We start from the raw sequence: 26,700 nt of genomic DNA, 5'->3' as shown, positions 1-26,700 counted from the left end.
CTAAAAATTCTTCGTTTCTGATGACATTATACTGCAATGACTGATGAATAAAAATACAGGCTCCACCGCCTGTTCGATTGGAGCGCGGACAGCAAACTACTTCATAGTTGGGTAAGTGGCACATATAAAGTTCGTCTAATTTCAGTTATACAAATAAGGTGAACAACAGTTCCAAAATTAGATATATATATCAGTAGATCATCAAGTTTGTTTCGTATCGAGTTTATGTTAACATACAATAAATTAATTCTGGTATTTGTGAAAGTTTCACTCACGCATGGATAGTAGACATTCAAGTTGTCTCCTAACTGTACAGTGTTAATAAAATCATCTGCATCGTTTGTTTCCGCTGTATCCGTCATAGTGACTAGATCAAAAGTAATGAGTCCAGTAGCCACCAACAGCAGCAGCCGCAACAACAGCAACAGATGCATCAAGCCTTCTTTGGAGATAAGCGCAGCTTTTTTAAGTCTTCAATGGAATCGATGACGTGGGGTTCTGACGAATCATCCCGCTTGCAGTAAATATTGCCTTTGCTGCACCAAACGTATTTATAACCATGGGTCGCTCTGAGAGATTTTGCCTCTTTAAGGATTAATCTGGTTTCTCTGGTTAGATTCTCGTTTATAAACACTTTAGAGTGGTAACGCTTGTTATTAGGAGACGATCTGGAGTTCCCCGGCAGCACTGCGTTGCCAAAGTCGATTTCATCGACGAAGATGGATTTACCCTTACGAGCGCGCAGAATGTCATTACGTACTTTGGAGCTACAAAATTCAACCAGAACCATTCCATTCTTAATACGCTGAATTTTTTCAATGTCAGTGGTAAATAGTTGAACCCCAACAGCTGCAGCAACCTTGGTTACTATGGTTTGCTCGCACAAGGAGAGCTCTTTAGGTACACCGCTGATGACAATTTCGTTCTTAAGACCACTCTGCTCCGCGAAGCGCAATCGTTTTTTTAGATCGATAATTGATTGATCAATAGCCGTAATTTTATTGTCATGAGCATCCACTTTATTACAGCAACTAGCAAAGTCCTTCTTCATTTCCTCATGTAGAGACTTAATGTCCTCATATTGAGCAGATATAAACATTTGAGATGTTTTCACTTCTTCGACTGAACATTTTATTTCACTCTGACTTTGCGACAATTCTCTAATAGACACACTTAAGTTTTGCATAGCATCATCTGATCGTTTGAGGTTCAAGCCATTTTCTTCACATTTCTTATTTATACAATCCACCGAGGTTTTCATAGCAAGAAGCACAAAACTCACACATATTTCTTCCCGCTTGATGCTTCAACTACTGATAAGTAAAAATATTTTATTGTTGTTTGTTGTTTTTCGGAATGGAAATTTTTGTATTTGCCCTTGACAACATAAAAAACTTGTATCATGATGCTTTAGGGTGGTTCGCAAAGGTTAAAAAACTAATGACATAAAGACTTTAGTAAATTATAAGTCACTAATATCAATTTTGTAACACAAAATTTAAAAAAACACTTAGGATGGTTCAAAACATAACAAAACTGAAATAATTTTCGAAATGATATGTAAAAAATCTCATCTTCACAGAAAACCAAATCATGTGGGACTCTTTGGTCTGTGTCACCATAAAAACATAAGAAATGGATATCATATAAATCTTTGAGTTTCTTACTTATATTTTTTTTAAAAGCTCACTAAATTCCTTTCATCTTATATCACAATCATTCAAACCGGTTCAACACCCAGCTAGCATTTTCATATATATATTTTAAGGTTACAAATGAGAACTACGTGCCGATATGTATCTAACAAAGTCGTATTCGATGCGCAAAACTAGTTTTTACGTACCATTTTGGAGGCGAAATACGCATTGAAGAATAGTTTTAAGCGATTCACTTATTGGCAACACTGCGGTAAGATGAAGTGGACGTAAATTAAGCGAGGATAGTGAATCTGTATATTTCGATGTAAACAAGCTGTTTAATCACCGTTTTTCTGTTGCAAGTGCAAGAACTAGCTGCAACACATGATTGATGCTGAAAGCGGCAAGAATTGTTACGCGTGAGGTCTAATTTCGCTTCCAGAAACTTTACGCTTTGTAACAATCTCCATTGTGCGATAAACGATATAACGGTTTCATCAATAATTTTTGTCATTGTTGCTTATTGTTGAGTCAACTGTGGCTACGGAGTAGAAAAGCTGCCGAAATGTCAAAACAAGATGAACAGCGAACGAAGCCTGATGACCCGACTATCTCTCCGATCAGCGATGTTACCAATAACGAATTGGCCCGGATGATTGCGCAGCAGAGTAAGACTATGGAGGACCAGATTCTGCAACTGGGAAATACTCTACGTCAAGAACTAATTCATGGATTGGGCGAAATCAAGGAGGAGATGAACAGCGTTAATGCTAAACTTACTCAGGTCAACTCGAATGTCAAGGACAACACAGATGCTATTGATCGCTCGAGACTTTCTAATTACTTGCTGATTAGTGGTGTGCCATTCACATTACATGAAAATTTATTGGAATATTTTCGAGCTTGTGCTACACTATGGGATATGCAGAATCAACGGTACCGTTAGTGGACATTAGTCGTCTTACAAATAAAACGATGAAAGATGGTAGTAAAAGCCTTATACTTGTGCAATTTGCGATCACGATCCAGCGGAATGATATTTTCAATCGATATTTACATACTCGGTCATTGACTTTGAGACATATCGGTTTTCAATCAGATAGCAGATTATATGTTAATGAAAATCTGATTATAAATGCAAGGAAAATTAAAGCTAAAGCAATTGAATTAAAGAAGCAAGGAAGATTGAGGAAGGTTTTTACACGTGGCGGTGTTGTTTATGTGCGTGCCATGAACGCCGAAGAAGATCATCCTATCAGGAATGTAGAAGAGTTGCAGGAGTTCATGTGAAGAATACCCTTTCCATACAAGTTCATCATATCCTTCATCGCCCATCCTAGTGTTCCATCTCAGATCCTCTCCTGAAAGTATAAAAGTTAAAAACCTACACCTTTGAAGTTTTTCTATTTTGCCCAATCCTTTCCTTTATTCCATTTGAATCCTTTCCTAAAAGTCTATTCTGTTGCTGCTGTCGCCAGAGATTATGGGATCGTATGGGATCTTCTCAAATAGATCTTTTTCTGACTAATGATTCTGAATCAATCTTGCGCTTTAACCAAATTAGTGTGCCGTTTATGTCTGATCATGATATGATTTTTGCATCTGTCAATGTGGACATTTCCAATACTGAGGAAGTAATATGCTACCAAGATTATAGTCGTATGAATACTTCGTTGCTGATTTCCATGTTCAATCAAATCGACTGGAACGCGTTTTATACGGTAGACAACCCAGATATATTAGTCGATATTTTTAACCTCCACATCAAAACATGCTTGAATCGTGTGTTCCTCTTAGAGAAATACGAAAAAAGCCAAGGTGCAATCAATGGTTTACGGCAAAGATATCTAGAGCGATAATTGATCGGGACCTGGCATTTGAGAAATGGAAATGTTCTAATGTTCTGATATAGATCGTGCTATATATAAGCGTTTGAGAAATAAGGTTACAAAACTGATAAACAATGGCAAGAAAACATATTTAAACAGTCTTCTTACTCAAAATCTAACCACCAAGCAGCTTTGGAAGAACCTCAAAAACCTAGGGATCAAGAGCAAAACAAGCGATGATCAGTGTGATTTGAATGCCAATACCATAAATTGACCAAACTCGTGACTTTAGTCATGACCTTGAAATGCGGTCAGACATATATATTAATATTTTTTTGAAACGATGATTCTACAATTGATGAAGGGACGGTAAGGGAAAGTAATGAAGAAAGATTTTTTTTCGGGAATGAAGGGGAAGGGTGGAAAGGAAGGGGGGGGGGTAATAGGCAGCTATGCTTAACAAGTTGTCGTTGTGACTCCTATCTTTTGTCCAATGCTGGAAGGTGCATGGGTCGAACCAAGCTGTAACGGTTATAATCTCTGATTACAGCTTGGTTCGACCCATGCACCTTCCAGCATTTGACAATCAGTTTTAGTACTGTAGTACTTTTCGGAGATATAAGCAAAAGAAAATAGGTGGATTTGACGAAAACAGCCTAAGTAACAATTTGGGTTTTATAACACTCTTATGATGGTTTATATGACAAATTTTGGTCTTAAAAACCGCAACAAGAGTGCAATAAAACTAACATTGGTACTTGGGACGGCTTTTGCTTATAAAAAGGGGCTGAAGAATACATCTTATTAATTCTTACACAAATCTGAGTGTAACAGTGTAGTTATCTTTCTTCTTCACTTAATCGTCTATTTCATCTCAATCTCAATATTTTCCTGATTTTCATTCCGTTATCGAAACTTGACCTTCTGCTTTTTTTACGACAAACTTCGCAGCCAGCTGTTATAGTACAGGACAATTGCAGGGCAAGTTGCTGCGACTATTGATTATTGACTCTAACAGTGCCTCCCAGCCGAGATTCGAATATACGACGACTAGCTTATTAGATCAGCATCGTACCTCGAGGCCAACTGAGAGGCTACCTCACCTACCTCGTCGTACAAGATTATCCGGATTTTAGACTCGATTAACCGAGTGAAGATTTTTTTTAAATCATCTTCCAGTGAAAAAATTATAACAAAAGGTTTTTTATGACTGTTTTTTATGAATTACTCTTACCTTCAAGAATGGAATATGGAATATATGGAAGGATGAGTATGGAAATAATTAAGAATTTACTCAATGGGCGGCGCTAGTGTCTTAGTAATAACTATAAGAAGTTGCTTTCTTTGGAAAAGGTGTTTAGGTTAACTAGTTAAGAAATTAGTTAATATTTTACTATATACCATTTATTTATTTATTTATTTATTAATGTGACATAATTGCCTATTAAGTTGTTGCAAGTTTCGATTTAAAAGAATTAGTGAAAAAATGCAACAACTCTCACTCGGTTTGTATACATTTGGCAGATTGGCCTTTTGAAAAGTTGGAACCGAATTTTCTATGTATAATTTTTCATGAATCGTGCAAAATGTTTAGAAAGCAACTGCGAAAATGTTCACGTGACTGAGACCAATAGATTAAGTGAGTTGATGGGATTTTTCTGGCCTTCTTAGAAGTACCGTTAATAGATGGTAGATGGATTTTTTGCAGGCAGTTAACATAGCTAGAGAAAAAAAATTGAGTGTAACTATTTTTCATAGCCTTGTAGTAGTGAGACAATTCAGTACTATTTTGATATTATTATTTTAAAGCTGGTAGTCATTGGGATAACCTTCCCGAAGACCGCAACTTTCTAGATAGTCAGCAGCGCAAGATACAGCCTGTATATGAATATTACATATACACTAGCGCCACGTAGTGAGACCATTCTGCGCTATTTTCCATACCACCCTAAAGCTGGTAGTCATTTGAATAACCTTCCCGAAGACCGTAACTCGCTAGACAGTTCGCAGCGCAAGATACAGCCATTTACAAATCCCATGGATATAGACCACTATGTTGCGGAACGTTTTGGGCATTACGGTGAAAATATATATGAAATCATAGTGGTCTATGTACATTGGTGTGAATAAATCGTATATTCAGCCAAAAGTTGGGATTTTTATGTATTCTCATGTTGAATCACTTTATACACTACACATTAGAACACTTGGTTTCGAGAAAATAATTGTATAGAATTTACTATAGAGTTTTTTAGACAATTACGTCTCCTGTAAAATTAACTAAATGGTCAATAGACACTATAATTCGGAGTGGCTCAATTGTTTCCGGTGTGCCACAAGCTTCAGTGTTAGGTCCTATATTGTTCACTTTATATATTAATGATCTGCCAGCAAACTTGCATAACTGTAGAATTCATCTTTTTGCTGATGATGTGAAAATCTATTTCGATATTTCAAACTTTACGAAACAAGAAGCGGAAGAGTTAATATATGAAAATCTGGCCAAAATCGCAAAATGGGCACATAAAAATTCTCTCAAACTTAACGCTTCTAAGACTCAAGCCATTTACTTGTCAAGGCGCAAACTGATTACAGCGAAACCTTGTATTGTGCTCAATAACTTCCAAATACAATATAAGGAAACCGTATCAAGTTTGGGTATAGTTCTTCAAAGTGATTTGGAGTGGGATTCTTTCGTACTACAGCAGTGTGGTAAAATATATGCTGCGCTTCGCTCTCTTCGTCAAAGTGCATTCTTACTTAACTCAAGAACAAAATTAATGCTCTTCAAATCACTTATTTTACCTCACTTAACGGCTTGTGATTTTGTACTTAGTCAAGTATCGGCGTACGCTTTCGATAGATTAAAAGTCGCTCTTAACTGCTGTGTTAGATTTATATTCAGTTTAAATCGATATTCAAGCGTGACTCACTTGCAGCATGAACTTATTGGTTGCTCACTGAATAATTTTACCAAATACAGATCTGTGATAATTTTACACGGGATTATTCACAAACAAATACCGCAGTATGTATATTCCAAACTGATACCTATGAGAAGCAATAGAGGTAAGAAATATCAGCTTCAACGATGCAGGACGTCGCATTATAACCAGTCATTGCTCATTAGAGGAATTGCTTTCTGGAACCAACTACCTAATGAGCTTCAAACAATCAAAAATAGGGTTTAGGAAGGCGTGTTTAGAGCATTTAAATTTAAATTAATTAATTTTTGTTAGTTTGTTTTTCTATTTAGTATTCGTAATAACACTTCATCTGATCGAATCGTGAACAGAAAAGACAGTAGTCTTAAGTTTTTTGTGAGCAAATAAACAAAACTAAACTAAACTTATATAGGTATTTTTATACGCTAAGATTCGATGAAGCGCAATCAGGTTAATACAGCTATACAACTTTGTGCTGAAAATCGTATGTTTGTTTTCTTCTATCATTATAAACGATGGTATATCAACTTGTGTGCGCTTTACTAGGCTATAATTACGATTCCAAATTCATTTATAGATATTTACGATAATTTTCATAGATTGATAGTCTAGTTAATTCTGGCTGGGCAGTTATGAATGTTTTAAGAAAAGCAAAATGATGATTTTTGAGACCACCCTTACTCAGAAAGTGGCACGCTAAGCGCCAAATAAAAATGTAGGGGTCTAAAATTTTCCCAAAAGAAAGAACTACACAAAATTTGAACAAATCCGGATCATTTTGAAAAAAGAATTTTTCATAGAATTGCACATATGGGTCATTCCATCTCAAACGTACACAAGGTTTGGATTCGACCATCAGCGATTTCAACCAAGGTTGGCATAATTGTTCATTCCGACCCTACAACCAATTTCCCAAAACATTGTGCCGATTGAATAATCCCGCTAGCAATGGCGCTACTTCCTTTTTTACAGATTTTCAAAAAAAAGTCATTTTTCGGGTTCAAATATTTCTGAAACAGTTTGATGTGAAGACATGCTAATATACTTTTTCTATTGATTTTTGCAATCGCAATCGAATGATGTTATCAGTTTTTATCTAATTTGTCAAGATCATACATTTTTTTGCGATTTAAAACGAAAAATGAGAATATCTCAAAACACTCCCAATTTTATTTTCAAATAAATATGCTCAAAATGCTCGCCAGAAAATTCTACACAAGAATCACTTAACTAGAAAAAACAATATTGGGAGATATGGAGTTTTGAATACCTGGGGCATGCGTAATTTTAACTGAATTGTTAGCGAAAGTATGTTTAACCGTTATGTGTACAACAGGGTACCCGGGTACCTTTTCAGTTTTAAAATAGTTATAACTCATTCAATTTAAAACATACGTCATTGAAATTTTGCGACATCGTAAAACTCGTTGATCTTAAGTAATTGAGGTTTTTTTGGTGCATATCCATAAAGGGGATTAGCAATGAGAGGCACTTGAATTTTTTTATTACGTAGGAGGGCGACAAGGGTACCCGGGTACCCATGATTTGCTATGTTCATAACTTTGGCTATCTTAAACCGATTTGGATGAAACCAGTGGCATTTGATTTGTACATTTATCTAATTTTGATTAGATAAAGCATTTGGCCATCAAATGACATGTAGTTCCCGGGAATCGGTAGTTCCGGAGCAACGTCCGGTAAAACGTGGGAAGCCGCTTGTTTTGAAGGAATATCAGCTTTCAGAAAAGCTATTAACTTTGATCTTGACATTGTGGACCCTTTTTTCATCTTATTATATAAATTGGTCACTTTAGATCGCATTGGCCATTCCAGAATTGGGTTCCTGTAGGGTTACAAATGGCCAGTTGGGTGCCTAATCCAATATTAGAATTGGTTTAGCGGATCTTTTAGATGTTTTGAGCTGATATGGCCAGTTTATTACTGATTAATAATTTCGGAACTGGTTCCAAATGTATAACGGATGGTTCTATGTTTTGAACTGTTCTGATAATGCTAAGCATTATTTCGAATCCTGCGGTATCATCTGTGACCCCGTAGAAACCATTTTCGAAATAATCAATCAAAATACATCGAAATGTAAAAAGTATCACCTACCGAACTAATTCCAAGAACTTTGATACCCATATTGCTAGGTTTTACCTCCAATCCAAGGCTGGCCACCCATGACCCCACAGGAACCTACTCCGGAATGACCAACCTGATTCATCTCATTATATGAAATAGTTCATTGTATGAATTTTTAGAGTTTTTATATCCGCATGACTGATTTTCCTGCAATACAATCAGTTCTCTACCTCACAGCGGACACTCTGTCGGAATTCCGGATTTTTGGGCCCCGTATGTCTTTTAAGGGCCAAATGGCTAAATAATTCAAAACTAGATAAATTACCGCATCAAAGGACACCTATTTCATCAAAATCGGTTTAAAATTGTTGATGTTATAACAATATCAATTTTGAGTACCCGGGTACCCTTGTCGCCCTGCTAAAGGTGTTTTTTTGTCGCACACATAACGGTTAAACACGTTTACCTGAAGTTTCCGGACATTTTCATGACTAAATGTTTTTAATGAAAAAGATGTATTTTCAACATAGAACCAGCATAATAAATTTTGATGTTCTGGATACTTTTATATATATATTTAAATAAAAGTAACAGACTCGTGCAAATTTTTATAGTTTTATTATTTAAATGTGCTAGTTATTCAAGCGATATAATGCATTGTTATGTCGACTAATGTGGTATTTCACTCCTGAGATTATTCGAAAGTCGAAGTAATTCCGAAACTTGAAAATGGCTGTATTAACACTTTGTTGCACTATGGGAAAAACTAGACTAAACACGAACGAAATTCAGATAATCGATTAGCGCAGCAAAGCGCAGAAAGCCAACCAGTTTTTCGAAAAGTAGAGAAAATTTCGTATAAGATGCATTTAACGTGATCGTTTTCTGACGTTTCCCACCATACTTTCTTGATCGCTGAATGTTGGTGTTGAGTTTCCCATACATTTTGTATGGAAAAAGAAAATATCATTCTTCAACATGTTCAACTTCAGGCATTTGTCAAAAATTTATTTTAACTTCAAACTGGCTAAAATCTTCAGGTTAAGCTTTCAAACTATTCCAGAAAATGATAAAAATATAAAAATGGCAAAAACCTGAAATTGGATTTTTGACTTTTGGCCAGCTTTGCGCCATAGTGCATCGGTCAAACATCAGCATTTACAATGCTTTGTAGGAAAAAACACCCAAAAAAGTTTTTTGCATGCTTTGCAATTTAGTACCAAATGAAATAAAAAATGTCAAGTAAAGGCATATAACTGAACTGAACTATTTCTTGGACCTCTATTTCATTACACAGACAAATTGTAGGTGAAATAATTGACTCAAAAATTATTATACATTTTTTGCAATATGGCCGCAAAAAAACCATGTTTTGAAATTTTGCTATAACTTTTGTGTTTTAAACAAAAACCATATACTTCCTTTAGCAAAAAGATAGGTATACGTTTAAACTTCAATTACGTAGTCGTGCTAACGTAAGAACTAGAATGACTCTTAAATGTCTTGGACACTTTACTTTTTGTTCTTACAAAGTATAAAAATTACCTTTTTGCCGACAGCTGAGCGGCCACTGATGAACGAGGATGATGCTCCAATAGTATTGCCGCTCTTCGGCTTAACAAAGTTAAGTATGTAGCTGCTCTCATCAACATAATTAGTTGGACTCGGCCCCGTAGATGGGTAACTACTTACCCGAAACCGGTCGGCAAAAAGGTAATTTTTATACTTTGTAAGAACAAAAAGTAAAGTGTCCAAGACATTTAAGAGGTATACGTTTAAACTTTCCAATGTTTTAAAAAGATTTAAAATTGGATGATCCGATCAAAAGCTATGACCAAAACACAAAACCTGTTTCATAACTGGGGCATTCCCCTATATACAACTGGCGTAAAAAGTACAATGGTCCATGCCTAGTGACACGGACGCAGGCTTGACGTAGGACTACGAATGTAGAGCAATTCGTCTCCCTATGCTAAAGCCGGTGATTTTTGTACGAATTTCATTTACAGATGCGCAAGTTGCGCATTAAAGGAGACATGTGAGAAATTCATCATTTCAACTCTTCAGCTAATTTATATGGTGGTCCTGAAAAGGTCCGTTTGTTAATCTCGAATTCTCAAATTTTTGACTCGTGGTGTCCATTGTCTGCTTCACCATCAGATAGGTTTTTGGTGGAGGATTAATGGTGGGAATACTGTTTACCGGACAAACGCTACTGGTAGGATCTATAATTAAGATAGACTTTTATGTTACGATGATGTTGTTATGATGATGTTATGTATCGCAAGCTAGCTGCTTGCCGATGTGTCGCCAACCAAAGCCGCTGACCGAATGACAATGCGCAAAAAAAGGTAAACCATATCGTTCGCTGACGGATGAGTCGATGGATTCTTCGGTTTGTTGGCGAATTGGTGAATTTGGATGTCTTCGTTGCCTTATCCGGGGTAGCAGCAACAACTGAAGCTCAACAATGTTCGATCGGATTCTAAAGGGCGTAAATTAAATACAATCATAAGGGAGCTTAACCCATACCTCATCCATGAATTAACGGAAGCAACAAAACAAAAACGGCACGAAAGATGCAAACTGCTGCTCCGTCGGCATGGTGATTTCGAAGTGATCTTTTCTGATGAGAAGTTATTTGGTCTTCAAAACCCGCATCATGCTCAAAATGATCGGTTATGGCCGGTTTCGATCATCAACGTTCTAAAGCACAAATGGAGTTTCTCCACGACGATACCAAAATTCATCAGCAATCATGGTATGAGGAGGCATTTCAAAGAAAGGGAAACTTCCACTTGTATTTATTGACACGGACGTGAAAGTTAATACAAAATATTATCTAAAAATGGTCTTAGCACAAAATTTGAGGCTTTACTTTCGGGGAGTGTATGGTGAAGAATATTATTGCTTTCAACAGGATGGAGGTCCAGCCCACACTGCAAATTTTGTGCAGACGTGGTGCACAGCCATCCTGACGAATTTTATACCGAAAGACGAATGACCTCCAAGTTCGCCTGATTTGAACCCACTGGATTTTTGTATATGGTGGTACATGCAGCAGAAGCTCAAGAATAATAAATATCATAATTTGTACGAATTTAAGTTAGTTAACAACAAGATATGGCATGATATTCCGATGGAAGTAGTGCGTGCCGCATGTAACGGCTTTAAGAAGCGTTTGAAGTGTATTATCCAAGAAAAAGGTGATTCAATAGAATAATGAATGTTTGTTGCGTTCTGTATCCAAGGGTAAACAACTTCTAAAACTGATATCCGAAATAAAGCCTTTAATTACAAAAATATATGTCTTTGTTTTTGTTCGAATACAAATGTGTCTCACTGTAGAATGTAGAAAACTATGTCAACTTACCTCCTGAGGAGACTCTTTTTGTAAAGCTGCGGTGATCTTAAACTTTGTTCGTTTATTTACGTAATCTTTATTCAGACTTATTCTTGAGCTGGCTTGTAATACCTGTAAAAAAATATTTTTACGTATTAATTATACGCTTATATTTTTAATAATTTCTTGTGGGAATACGTATAGGTCGTGATTTCATTATAGATTACCTTAAAATTAGAAAAATGAAAATAACATAGCTTAGATTAACTAGGTACCGTTCTCCGGTACAAACACTTTTGCGCATATCGTTTTTGATAGTTTTAACACATTTATTCGTTTACATAATCATTTAGACTGTCGGTGGAATAACTAACTGTCCCATGTTACATTTTGTCATTTCTGATATTTTATTGTCTAACGTTATAATCGATATATATTTTGGAAATATGAATTGGAAACGTGTTGTTTATTCTAGAAAAACTCGAAAAAAATTGAAGACAATTCGCCCCACTGAAAAAATGGACTCACTGCATATATCATTTCATATAAAATGTTTTGAAGTTGTATCAAAATTGTTGAAAGTTTTTCAACGTTTTCTCAAAGGGGGACAAGTAATAACAGTAAAACTAAATAATTTTAGAAAAATCAGTTTTTCTACTTTAAGTATGATTTTCTCATTTCAAGCGTGTAGGGCGCTATATCTCTGCATATTAGGTCTTATCAACTTAGGGACTGTATTGACTCGTTTCATAATGCCTAATTTTTATTTTCAGGTATAATAAATTCAAGTTTGTCACGTGGCTCCGTAACTCTTGCATGTGCATATTATTTTTCGATATAAATTGAATTGCGGCTAATGACCATTTATTATATTCAGTTTATAAAAAAAGGTATATCTTAATTTTCGTAATTATGACTTTACAAGAAAATTTTCGAATGTCTCATATAATTGGTGATTACATACTGATACGACGTTTAGACTTATACTAATTTGATATCTATGCTTGGGAAGTATGCCAGAAAGAGTGATAAAGTCCTCTCGTCCCAACAAGATTTCTTAGGATTGCGACAAACCTAGTCCAGTTTGATGTCCTGAAGGTAAACAATTTTGTTAAAGCATAAAACCACCCCATCCTTTCAACCTAGTTCATTTTTAAACATTGAATCTAGTCCAAATTGATGTCCTGAAAGTGAAACATCACAGAAAAGTGAGCAGCAATCCTTCCCTTTAGCCAGATTGTATCCACTTTGGCGACTACGAAATTGCTAATATTTGTTTGGTTTTTGCGTGAGAAAAAAGTTAAGGAAGTATTTTTGCTGTTGTGTTCACGCAAGTTTTGACAATGGGTTTTCGTGTAAGTGCGAACAGGATTAAAAATCTCTTTAGCTTTCGCAGTCGCGAATAGGTAGGGTATGTTGCTACATCGCACAGTGCGTTGAGCCATAGACAAAAATCGTTTTTCACTTTATTTTAATCGGGTATACTAAGTATTTAGAATTGTTTATAGATGCCTTCTGCTATATAAACAAGTATTAGTTTGCTTGGGAAAGCGCCACAACTACTATTACAAGCGTTCAAACTGTCAAGTTGCTGAGTGGATTTTACTTACAAATTTTGCTTTCATTTTTGAAGCTTATTCATCACGCTCGCAAAAATTTCATAGTTTGTATAACCAAAATCTTTAAAATGGAGAATAATAATCAAGATTAGTAGAATAAATTTTGGTTATAGAAGGAATTCATTTTGACCTCACTCCTAAAAAATCGCCCCATAGAAACGACATAGACATTGTCCTTCAAAAAAACAGAACTCCAACTTTGATTACTGATTTAAAAAATGTTCCACCGTCTTCCAAGCTAAAATATACACAGAATAATTATTCAAAGTGTCCTCTACAAGATCGAACAGGTTTTAGCTGCAACTACCTGCAACTCTGCAAGATATTTCAATATTTGTAGATCAAAGTCAGGCACTGATAAACCGTCAGATTTCCGTTGATTCTACTATATTATGTTATCCCTGTTAAAAGAAACCACTGTTTATGAAGCTTTGTGCTATTACTGTTCAAAATTAAACTCAAAGCGATTTTATTTCATATAGCGAATAAATATTTCTTTACAAAAATTAATAAACTTAATGCCGGCTGCCGTTTTTCCCGTTTCTCGGGTTGATAATTATGACGAATAATCAATGATAACGATTTTTCTGCTAGAAATTCGTTTCGTGGATCTAATTAAAAGGTTTTTATAAAATTGCCCAAGAAAAACAAAACGTCGAGCTGCAGACTTTGTCTCAAATTATGCCATGGAAAATTATTATTTACTCTTCCGTTACGGCTGAGAATGGTAAAAAAGACTTAAGTATTAGTTAAACACAAGCTCTGTTCACAGATATAGATTTGTTAGTGCAAAAGTATATTTTACTTAGAAATGCTCAAACGTCTTCCATAAACATAGCTTTCCAAGCTTTCATGCACTGCAGAAAAACTTTTCGATTACCGAAATTGCAGCCAAGGTTGATCTTCGAGTGCTGCTAAATCTAACACTAGATGGCATTGCTGAATTTACCAAAGTATTTCTAGTACGAATGCCACTTTCACAAACAACTTTGATAGTTTTATAACCGACGGAACCCATATAATGATGAAAAACTTTTACAATGCTTGCGTAAAAATTTGGCGTTTGGGACATTTTTGTCATTATGTAAATATTTTGAGACATTTAAGCAAATACTAGCTTCGATTATCACAAACTACTTTTTTCATTACACTAGCTTGATAAAATGTCTAAATCTAATATAAATCTAAAATAAAAATCAGCAGTTTTGATTTTTGTCCCGCAGTCCCATACGTTCAACGCACTGTGCATCGTCGTAATTGCCTATTCTCGTCCCATCCAACACAAATTACACAGGTCTGCAAAAATAAAAAAAAATTCAGATGCATGAGATATTTTAGGTGAATCATATGTTTTTTGGGGTGCCGAATCCAAAACTTCACGTACATCACGTACAGATTTTTTGCAAATTATGCTTCTTATATGGAAAAGTCACAAATTAGATGTAAAACTTATTATCACAGATTCGTATTGAAAAACCTAAATAAAATCTTTTTCTGCTATTTCAGTAAATTTTTACTTAATAATTACAGGAAAAATACTACTGGACTGTAATTTTCATATTTACTCTTTTTTGCCCTTCAACACTAGTTTAATGTACTCAGGTACGTTCACTAACGCAAATTGTTTGAGCTAAGGATAAAGTTGGGGGGCTCCGTAGCCGCAAGGTTATCGAGTCTGCTTTGACAAGCGAGTGGTCGTGGGTTCGAATCTTAGTAGAATCAAGCCATTCGATGTCGTGACTTTAGCATGGGTTTATTCTCAGGCCCCTCCATTTACCCTTCCTTCATGCTGAATTCTATATTTACCCTCTGACAAGAGGCAGACAGTGCAAATGTCCCTCCTATAGTTAAGTGTACTGGTCAGAGGTATGAATGAGTCCTCGCCAGGAACGGCTATAGTATGGGATAGTACTGGCAGCGAGGAATATGTGGGTAAAGTAGATCAAGCTTTGAAGGAAGGGTAAACCCCAATACACACAAGCACGCATAAAAAAAAAACTTAATAAGCATATCGCTCATTCAATAGCGATCATAGCTAAAAGAAATGCAGTGCAGGTCATACAGCAAACACCCGGGCGATATTACAATAGATCAACTATACTGGTCGCAATAATGAGTCCACACATGAAAAAAAAGGATAAAGTTGCAATAATATTACCACGTAAATACAAAAGTAATGGAGTACTCAATTCAGAAAGATTGTAGATTGCATTCAGTTCTACAAATGTTTCATACATGACTTTTATCAAATTTGCTTCTATAAGGCAGTACAGTCAACTGAGCGCAGGTGGATGTATTTGAGAGCACCAAATTTGCTTGAAAATAATACTCTCCATAGTTTCTCCATCGTGTATGATTTTCTTCCAAAACATGGAAGGTTTCACATTAATAAATACAATTCTGATGTAAAAATCAATTTTTTAATGTAATTTACATCTGGGATATTTCTGCTGCTTTATGTCTAAAACCAACTTTCAAGATTATTCAACAAGTATTACATGAAAACGTGACGTGATAGATAATTTTTATTATTTTTTCTGAATTCAGTGGACAAAAATCTATAAGAATCAGTTGAAAAATCCTATGCAGTTTTTTTGATGCAGACCTGTGTTATTAAAAATATCAGCAGTTTTATGACACACAATGCAAAACTAGTTATTCCCTAATATTTTAGTTTGTTGTCTATCACATGCGATCAATTAAAGTGAGCTGAGATCTATTTAGGGTAGATGATCCATTAGTTGCGCCACTAAGCACAATATACCCTCATTTTGCTCGTTTATTGAGGTATATGCTTCAATCAATGCTTGTGAGATATAAATTTATCAAATACAAGGTATTTGTCACAAGGCAAGACAATTGCTTTCGTTGTACGAGAAGCTTTATAAAGAAAAAATGAATTTTCCGATTCAATTATATTGTACCAACAGTTGCGCTAATGTTTCCTTAATTAAGTTTGATGTTCCTTTAATTGTGTTATTCCATATACATTGCTAGGTTGCTAAGTGAAAAAACATCGTAGCAAAACTGTAGATGAGCGCCTATAGTTGTGCGCTCCAACTGCGCGTTAGATTTTGGAAAATTGGATTTTAGCAAATAATGCTTTAATTTTAAATGGTGTAGTCTAACTACCAATACTTCTAAAAACCTGTTTTATATAATGAATGTAATTGTTTTATCTATAATGCTACGGTGACGAAAATATGCATTAGTAATGAATAGTAGCGCAACTATTGGTAGTACCACAACTACTGGATCAACTACCCTAAATGCTTTTATCATTAAAGAAGTCCTACCAGCCAAATTTCCTACGTTTTTTCGTGCGACGAAGAAGGCAGTGTCGACTAATCGTTTTAATTTCCGTCATTCATAAATGAAAATAACTCACGCAAGGCATTGTCGTTATTCTACAGCCAGGAAAACTTGCCTGACCTGCAGAAATTTTGTAGAATAACATTTGTCATGCCGTCATACACAAATGCATGCGCGTTAGCTTCGTAAACATTGTTGTGATTTTTAGTTCGGACGATGAAAAATTTTGATGGACGGATTTTAAAAGGGTACGACGAATTTTAGAAATGAAGTCAGTTGCGTAATATCAATAATATGCTTTAATAGTCGCTTTTCAGTAATGTCAAAGTTCACGGATCGTAAGGTAAGTGTGTTTTAGTCAAGTCAACACAAGAACTTTTGGAGTATTCATTAAATCCATCCAACAAATGATGAAAATTAGAATGGCTTTATTAATTACGACGGGAGTTGGAAAAAACCCTACTGCAAGATTTTTTCGGAACTGTTGTCTGACAAGGAAACACGGCTGAGGGGATATTTGTGCATGTGAAGTAACGCAGCAATTCTCAAAGTGAGTAAAATCAGCTACTCCGACAGGGTGTCGATTTCCTGGAAAAACCTGGAAAATCATGAAATATCAGGGAATTCATTTTTGGATCAGGGAAATCAGGGAATATCAGGGAATTTTGAAATTCAATCAGGGAAATTTTGTTTACCCGGCAATATTGTTGATCAACTTTGGAATCAAATCAATTTTCGTGTTAAATATACGCAGATTGATCGATTGAATTAAAACTTGTTACATGTCTAGTGGCGATTCGATTATCTTTTAGTTTGTCGTAAATTTTTTATTTGTTTTGCGCCGTACAATTGTCAGACTTCACTCGCTGTAGTGCTCGAAATCGGCAATGGCAGGCCTCACGCACTTCACGGTGCAGACATCAAGAGCACAAAGCGAAATACAGACTATTATTTACACGCGATCTTCAGCGTTTTCACCAATTGCAGAATTTTACACTCAGAAGCCCCAAGCATTGATCATCTTCCTTCAGTGTCCATGATTCATGTCCGTTAAGGGTTACCGGGAGCATTAACGTTCTGTAGAATTTACGTTTATGCGAGTTGGCGACCTTCTGGACTGGTTCAGCTGGTTACGTAATACGCAGAAAGCTTGTTTCTCTGTTCTGACGTGATCCGCAGTGAGCATGCGACTCTTGGCCTGGTTCTTCTCATCTGTCATTTTCTGGCATTCGACATCAAACAAGCTGTTAAACTCACCCTTATTCTGCGAGGCGAGTGACGTAACTAATTTGGAGTCATCGCGAATGAGGTGACAATTGTCGCCTAGGTGACACGGTTTGTCACTTAGGTGACACGGGGTTGTTACCTAGCTGACACGGTTGTCACCTAGGTGACAGCACTCAATTCGACTCGCCGTGGCGAGTCACGGCGAGTGACAATTGTCGTATTGAGTCACGTGACTCGCAGAATAAAGGTGATTGTCTTCCCCACGTCGTGCCTATCACTTCCCTCGTAGTTGTTGGCGCCATGGCGGATCCTCCACAGCCTACTTACGTCTTATTCCCTTTCGTCCTGCTGTTCTGCGATTCGTTGATCAAGCTTTCTGGTGTACTCCACTGCAACGTCATATGCCGTAAACCGCTAGATGTTGAAATGCAACATCCTCTCAGTGCGAGCCTTCGCCGATTTCGATAACCTTGCGTGGATCTTACGACGAGATAGTGGTCAAAGTTGCTAAGAAAAGACTGTATATTGTGACTTCCAAAAAGTTTTGACCGTTAAACACGATCGATCTGGGAGCTAGAGTCTTGAATTTTCAAGTCGTGCGCACCCCATAAATCCTTTCGAACCTGTCATAGAATTCGTCCCTAGCAAAGCAAAGTAAAGTCTTGAGCATTAACCGTCACTAGACATTATCCTTCTTTATCGACAGACTTCCCAGCCGACTGTTAGAGTGCAGGAAAATTACGGAGTCAGTGCAACGATCCTACTGATTCTGTCTAACAAAAACCGGCTTGCCGAGATTCGAACATAACTGGCTTGTTAGATCAGCATCATACCTCGAAGCTAACTGGGCGGTTCAATTCGTCCCTAGTACCATCGAATTTATGATTTGTTGGTGACTATACGTTGATTACGCTGTAGTTGAAGAATTTGCCTTAATTCTCAACACCCATATACGGTCATCGGACCGAACGGCCGGCCACCGAACTACCTTCGAGTCAATGTTGCTTTCAAGCCTCGATAGTTGCAATCCGAAATCATGACACACAGCTTTAGTGTTAACTGTCCACCATTGAGGGTTCAAATATTTGCCATTTGGACATTTTCTAATAATATATCTAGCTAAAGTTTTGCCGTACCTCGAACCCAGCAAAACGCACATTTTTGTACCAAAAATCTTTGGGGAATCATCTCCTTAACCCCATGCTTTTTGCAGCAAAGATAACAAGCTGGAATTTCCAGGAAAGTTTTGTTTTAGTTTAACTAAAAACTCGCAGACATGTGTCCACCTTCCAGCGGCAAAGTTACTAGTTTGAGCTGACTGAAAATTAGCAAGATTTGTTATGTTTACACGGCTGTAATTTTTTTGTATGTAACATCTAAGCTTTGTGCAAAAACAGGTCGATTAGATTATTTCTCAATCTTTGTTTCTTTGGATTCAAGTTGATACCTTAAACATAACTGTCCCTCTCTATCGAGTCTAATAGAAGAGGGCGTTTTCGAAACGCTGGTAAGAAATAGGTTAAGAATCTTTGATATGTGTTCTTAAAACATGAAGAAATCTAGCTTTAGTTTTCAGCAGCTCGCATAAGCCATGTTAAAGGGTTAAAAACTTAAGCCAGAAATCACCCAAATAAGCTAGATATTCGAGTTTTGAGGGTCAGGGAAAAATATTTGAAGCATCAGGGAAAATCAGGGAAAGTCAGGGAATTTTATTTTTGGATTTGAGTCGACACCCTGTCCGAGAATAGTTTTGAATGTCAGTTAGATGTCTGCAATTCTTTACTATTCAATAGTCAAGCATTAATCTTTTTCGAAAATGATGGAAAAGACAAGGCAGAAGGGATCCGTAGTGGTGCTAATGGTTATTTGACCGTCAACTCAGTATAAGGCAGTAAGGTACAAAACATTTTGCAAACAACTTTAACTTACTTAGTAGCCTTCAATCATTAAAATGAATAAAGCGATCTGAAAAATTATCGATTTGCAAAAATTTAGATTTCTCAACCTGTAGCATAGTCAAGCCATTTTAACATAACAATTTTTTGATATCATCAAAATACATATATATGTGAATAGTGTTTGATATTAACGAGAGAATTTTGTTAATAGCTGGGTGCGTGAAGGAGATATGGTTCGTTAATTGGGTGTTCGTTAATTGGGCCATGCTCCAACTTAAATGTCAAAATTCTATTGAACTTTTGAGTTTAAAGATTTCAAACAACTGTCAGTCGGCCCAGTTAGCGAATCAGTCACACTAAACGGTTTTGTGATGGTAAAATTACATGCCCGATTTGCTCAAGAGAGTATGCAGAAACAGTGCCTTGTCCAGCTGTCCCCCATTGTGTCAATTGTAGTAGGCCGCACAGCGCCAGGTAGAGGGAATGCGACGCGAAAAATAACGAAATTCAAGTGATCAAAATTAAAGTTGATGAGGACGTATCTTTTCCGGAAGCCAGAAGACGGTTTGAAGCTCGTAAGGAAACCTTGCATCTTTCAGAACAACAACTGAATCCACCAATAGCTGATTAACAGAAAAAAAACTCGAAGAGAAGGACCAAGAAATAACCAAGCTTCGCCAACTACTAGAATTCTTGACAAAAAAAGTAGCGCAACTCAAATAGGAAAACCAACAAATTGAATTCTGTGAAATGGAAATCGATTCTCCGGAACTGAAGAACACAAAACGACGTCACAAAAATGGAGACCACTATCCAACTAGGCCAACCAAAGACGGGAGATGCCGACCACCCCTCAAGGAGACAACAAATCCGGCTTCCAAATCATTGCAGACTCCGGGATCAGACGACCGACACGAGGATACTTTCAATATGCTTTCACTTTCAGTATGCTTCAACCGAAATCAATCGCGATCAATCCTTCCCATGATAACAACATCTTAAAAGACGAATTGAACGAGCTTGTCTCACAGTTGCCAAAACCGTTCATTATTATGGGAGATATAAATGCTCATTCTGACATATGGGGAGGCCCAGACAACTGATCCTCGCGGAAAAATTCAATGACGTTTATATCGCTTGCCAATGGGAGACAGTCAGCTGTAGATTTGACATTGTCCTCAGACCCTACAAACAGTCTTTACTGGCACGTTGAAGATGACCTACACGGTAGTGATCATTTTCCGATTTTTTTGACTCCAGCTCACAGTGTTACACATGGATTGTCCCCAGCAAAATGGATCTTTAAAAAGGCTGATTGGTGAAAGTTTCATCGTCAAATTGATACTGTGATCGACCCAAATGTAGACTACTCTTCTGAAGCCATCTCGGAAATAATATTAAACTCTGCTATAGCATGCATTCCTCGCTCAACTGGACGGATATATCATAAACGGGTACCTTGGTGGAGCAAAGAGGTTGCTAGCACAATTAAGAGTCGCCGAAAAGCTCTTAGGTCTTTGCGTCGGATGGATCCTGATGACTCCAATCGCCAAGGAGCACTGATACGATTTCGAAAAGAACGCAATAATGCTAGGAAAGTCATTCGAGAGGCTGAAGAGAAAAGCTGGAAAGACTTTGTAGAAGGAATGAACGCTAACTAATCCTTATCGGAAATGTGGAAAAGAGTCGCAGCTTTACAAGGAAAATACAAATGCCCTAGATACTTCATCAAAACTAACGATGTAGTCTCAGATAACCCTGTAGTTGTGGCTGAAATGGTTGCAGATCATTTTGAAACAATTTCTAGCTCAGGTCTGTCGTTGTTTTCCGAGGAGCAATCTGCACAACATTTGAGGGCTTCTGTCTCCCCAAATTCTCCGAAGTACAGTGAAAATATTTCCTTAAGTGAACTGGAGTGGACGTTTAGTAAATGCACAAGCAAGGGTACCGGATCAGATAGTATTGGATATCCTTTATTGAAAAACTTGCCATTGAGTGGTAAACTAGCTTTACTCAAATGCTATAACCAAGTTTGGAAAACAGGATTGATTCCACCACTTTGGAAGGAGTCCGTGGTTGTACCAATCCGAAAAGTAATAGAAAGGAAGGAAATCCAGAAGAATACCGTCCACTGTCATTAACTAGCTGCGTAAGAAAGGTGTTGGAAAGGATAATCAACCGGAGATTGGTGTGTGAGATGGAAGAGGGGAATTTGCAAGACCCTCGCCAATATGCCTTCAGAACAGGACTCGGAACTGATGTGTACTTCACCGAATTGGAAGAGTTTCTGGATCAACCCCTAAAACAGAATCACCATTGCGAGATGCTATCTATTGATATATCTAAAGCCTATGATACAGTCAATAGGCAAGCTGTAATAAAATCTTTAGAAAAGATGGATGTTTCTGGCAGTTTGTTAAAATTTCTACAAAACATTCTCGAGAATCGAACTCTCAAAGTTAGGATTGGATCTGCTGTCTCGTCGACTCGCTCAACAACACGTGGGGTTTTTTTTTCCATGTTGGGTATTTTTATCACTGCGACCATTTGTTTGATCTATTGTGATATATCCCCCGTTTTATTATAGCTATGTTGTCAAGATGACGTACCACTATCAGAAGTGATCGTCATTGTTTGACTAATAGCATTTGTCCAGCCCGGTGATGCACTTCGGATGAAGTGCACTACTGCGCTGGGAGTTGTTCTCCAAATATCAGAGGGTTCTAACAGCCCTCTTTCAAAGAACCTTAATCTTTTATTGAGAATTGCCGGACATCGGCATAACAGGTGTTCCGAGTCTTCTTTTTCTATGCCACAGAAGCGACATATATCATCTTGAAGTTTTCCCATTAGCTTCAGATGATATCGGCTCGGACAATGTCCTGTTATAAGACCAGTATAAATGCTAAGATCTTTCTTCGAAAGCTCCAGGATTTTGCGAGTCATTGAAACGTTTGGAGAGATAAACCGTTTCGACTGCCTAGCAATGAAAGTGTTATTCCAATTTGATTCCACTTTCGCACATTCCCATGCTTTTAGCTCCATTTTTAAAGCAGAGGCAGATAAACCACAGAAGGGCTCAGGTCCTACAAATTGATGAGATGATCCGAGTCTTGCAAGCGCATCAGCTCTTTCATTTCCATCGATTCCACAGTGACCTGGGACCCAATACAGGTTGACTTGATTACGACAAGACAATTTTTGGAGTAATTGAATACATTCCCAGACAAGTTTTGATGTGCATGTCGCCGACTTTAGAGCGTTTAGAGCTGCTTGGCTGTCTGACATGATGCATATATTTGAATGTCTATAGTTCCTGCGCAAGCACACAGTCGTACATTCTATAATTGCTTGTATTTCAGCTTGGAATACAGTTGGCCATCTGCCCATAGAAATTGACATGTCTATTCCTGGGCCAGTCACTCCTGCTCCAACTTGATTGTCCATTTTTGAACCGTCTGTATAGAAAACTGTCGAGCCTGGACGAAGATCGGGACCACCATCTTCCCAATAATCACGTCTAGGCTCAAATACCCGAAATATTCGATTAAAGTTGTATTTTTTCTCCATCCAATCTTCATTATTATTTACAATAGGATTAATACTAATAGTTTTTAGAATACTGAGATGACCTGTTAGATCACCTTCAAAGAGGTTCATTGATCTTTTGATTTTTAGAGCACTCTTTTCAGCTTCTAATTGTATAAACTGATGCAATGGAAGTATATAGAGTAAAGCATCCAATGCCTTCGATGGTGTACTTCTCATTGCACCTGTTATTGAAAGAGTGGCTAGCCTTTGAAGTCTTTCCAGCTTTTTTTGGGTAGCTTTCTCTTTCGTTTTTGGCCACCAGACCAACGAGGCATAGGTAATCCTGGGTCTGACAATTGCCGAATAGATCCAATAAATCATCTTCGGTTTCAGTCCCCATTGCTTACCAAAAGTTCTTTTACATATCCATAGAGCATTTGTAGCTTTGTTTACTGCTTGCTCTAGATGTGTGTTCCAATTGAGTTTTCTGTCAAGAAATACTCCAAGATATTTGACAGTGTCTGAAAGTTTTAAAAGTGTTCCTTTCAATCTGATGTTGTTTAATGTAAATTGTTTTCTTCTCGTAAATGGTATGATAGTAGTTTTATTGGCATTTATGCTGAGGCCCTGCCTATCACACCATGATGAAATCAAATTTAAAGCCATTTGCATTCGGTCAGCAAATAGTGGGGTTCCGCAAGGGTCAACACTATCAGTAACCCTGTTTTTAATCGCCCTTAATCCGCTATTTAGTTCAATACCGTCGAATGTCCAAGCCTAGGTTTATGCTGACGATATAATAATCGTTGCATATGGTAAACAACGGAAACGCCTAAGAGCTAAAATACAATATGCCGCAGAGCAAGTAGCCGAATGGCTATCATCAGTTGGTTTTAAAATTGCGATACCAAAGTGCCAATTACTACATACTTGTGCAAATCGACGACACCGCGGTGCAGTACTAAATGTTACACTGAATGGAAATATCAAACAGTCAAACAGTTAAAAGTACTAGGTGTAATATTTGTTCACAAAATGAATTTTCTCAAACGCGCAGGCAATAGAAAGAATTCTGCACTTGGAGTGATAAACATGCTGAAAGTCATCGGAAGACAAATCCGCAGCTCTCGTGAAACCTTGATTAAATGTGCTAAAGCATTAATTATACCTCGCTTATTGTACGGGTACAGTTTAGTTAGCAGAAAGAAGGATGTAGTAATCCCAATACTTCAGCCAGCGCATAACAAGGCATTACAAATAGCATCCGGGGCATTTCCTACTAGTCCTGTTAGGGCAGTATGCTGTGAAGCCGGACAACTCCCGTTCGAATACCTGGCGGTACTGACAGAGGCGGCTAAGAGTGAACATGTGCATTCCATAACCTCTGTTCATTAACCACTATTCCTACCTCCAGGAGGTACCGGCTGGGGTACGCAACTTCGGTTGTCGTATGCTTACAGGAAAGGGGGCACAGTGGCTCCCGCCCACATTAAGATGGCAGCCCCATCAGCGGGATAAGACCTTAGGTTAACAGCCTACTGTACCAGAACATAAAAAAGTTTCCGAACATGAAAGAAGAAATCTCTCTGGATTATTGGCAACGACATTTAGCATGAAAACACGGACACGAATCGGAACATGGAATATACTGACCCTTGGCCAACAGGGCAAGCTGGCTCAACTTGCAAGGGAAGCTAGCCGCCTGAAGCTTGAAATCCTGGGGCCGAGCGAAGTCCGCTGTCCGGGTACTGGCGAACACAGGACATCATCCGGGCAAGTCTTGCTCTACTCGGGCATACGAGGTGAAAATGCTACTCGAGAAAGTTGGATTCCTACTAAGCCCAGGGGCACATGCGGCCCTAATGAAGTGGGAACCAATAAATGAGCGACTAATCGTTGCCAGATTCAGAACACGGGTTAGGAACCTTACGGCAATCCAGTGCCATGCACCAACAGATGCTGCCGACCTGCAGGAGAAAGAGAGTTTTTACAGCCAGCAGAACAGCGTGGTTGAGAAAATCCCGAAGGGGGACATCCAAATTCAAATGGGCGACTTCAACGCGAAGATTGGCTCAAACAACGCGGACCTTGAACGCGTCATGGGACGCCATGGCCTAGGAGATATGAGCGAAAACGGGGAGCTGTTTACAAAATTCTGTGGTAATAACGACATAATCATTGGTGGATCGCTCTTCCCCCATAGACCAGTACATAAAGTCACGTGGGTTTCCCGCGACGACCGAACAGAAAACCAAATCGACCACATCTGCATCAGCCGGAAATGGAGAAGGAGCCATCTTGATGTACGCAACAAACGCAGCGCTGACATTGCATCCGACCATCAGCTTGTTATCGCTGAGATACGTCTGCGCGTCGCACGTGTCCAACGACGGGAGGAGAAAGTTGGGTGCCGCTACGACGTCCGCCGATTGGAGAATCCTGAGGTGAAAAGGGTCTTTGTTGAACAACTTGAATCTCGAGCCTCGGAGTTGCCACCTGGTGGAACCGTCGAAGAGCAATGGACCGGCATTAAGAACGCCTTCATCACGACCAGTGATGAAACTCTGGGCAAAGCGCGCGATGGGCGGAGGGAGTGGAGGGCAGGCAAATGAGTGGACATGTGCAAATATATCACCTCTGTTTTCTAACTCCTATCTCTACCTCCACGAGGTGCCGGCTGGGGTACGGTAGCCAAAGTTGCGCACCTGGTGGTACGCAACTTTGGTTGTCGTATGCAGACAGAGAAGGTGGAACACTCGCCGTGAGGTTTCCGGCTACCTAATCATGCAGTTCGGCGCAGGATTTTCGGAGGGCGCAGCTGCGGGGTGTGAGCACACCGGGAGAGACTTATTTTCTCAGCTGGCTTAGCACAGAGAGAGAGACTCTTAATCGGTCTGTTTTACACAATCTGCACTTAGGCCCTTCGGCGGTTGGTGCCGAATTGTACGTTTGGGCAAAAATTGAGCCACGAGACCTGATCCTGCCGGGAGTCGGCAAATCAGGTGCCCCTAAGTCAAGGTCTATCTCCGTGCCGATGACTGAATAGCTGGAGGGGTGAAAACATGCCAGTCGCGAACGGAGTGCTTTGGGCATCTTGCCCCTAATGTGCCATGCGGGGCTCTGGTACGGTCGATCTTTGTTGTCCCTTGCGTTTCGTGGGAACAGCATAGTAGTCCTGCCCAATTTCCCTTATGGGTTTTACGCCAAGTGCGTTCTGGCCAACTTAATTGGCTTCGCTTACAATTTGCTGTCTGATCTGTGTTGGAGATTGTTT

The 26,700-nt window shown here is 38.2% G+C and overlaps 1 protein-coding gene across 1 annotated transcript in view; it reads right to left on the bottom strand.

Moving 5' to 3' along the window:
* Nucleotides 1-26,700, bottom strand: part of LOC128744251 (cullin-2) — a 300,626-nt gene that overhangs the window by 37,544 nt on the left and 236,382 nt on the right. The window contains exon 9 of the mRNA XM_053841107.1: nt 11,870-11,971. Within this exon, the coding sequence (XP_053697082.1) occupies nt 11,870-11,971 (102 nt within the window). The remainder of the gene's footprint in view (nt 1-11,869; nt 11,972-26,700) is intronic.

Source organism: Sabethes cyaneus, chromosome 3 (assembly GCF_943734655.1).
Source record: "Sabethes cyaneus chromosome 3, idSabCyanKW18_F2, whole genome shotgun sequence".
Classification (NCBI taxonomy): Eukaryota; Metazoa; Arthropoda; class Insecta; order Diptera; family Culicidae; genus Sabethes; species Sabethes cyaneus.
This window is presented reverse-complemented; position numbering and strand designations above follow the sequence as displayed.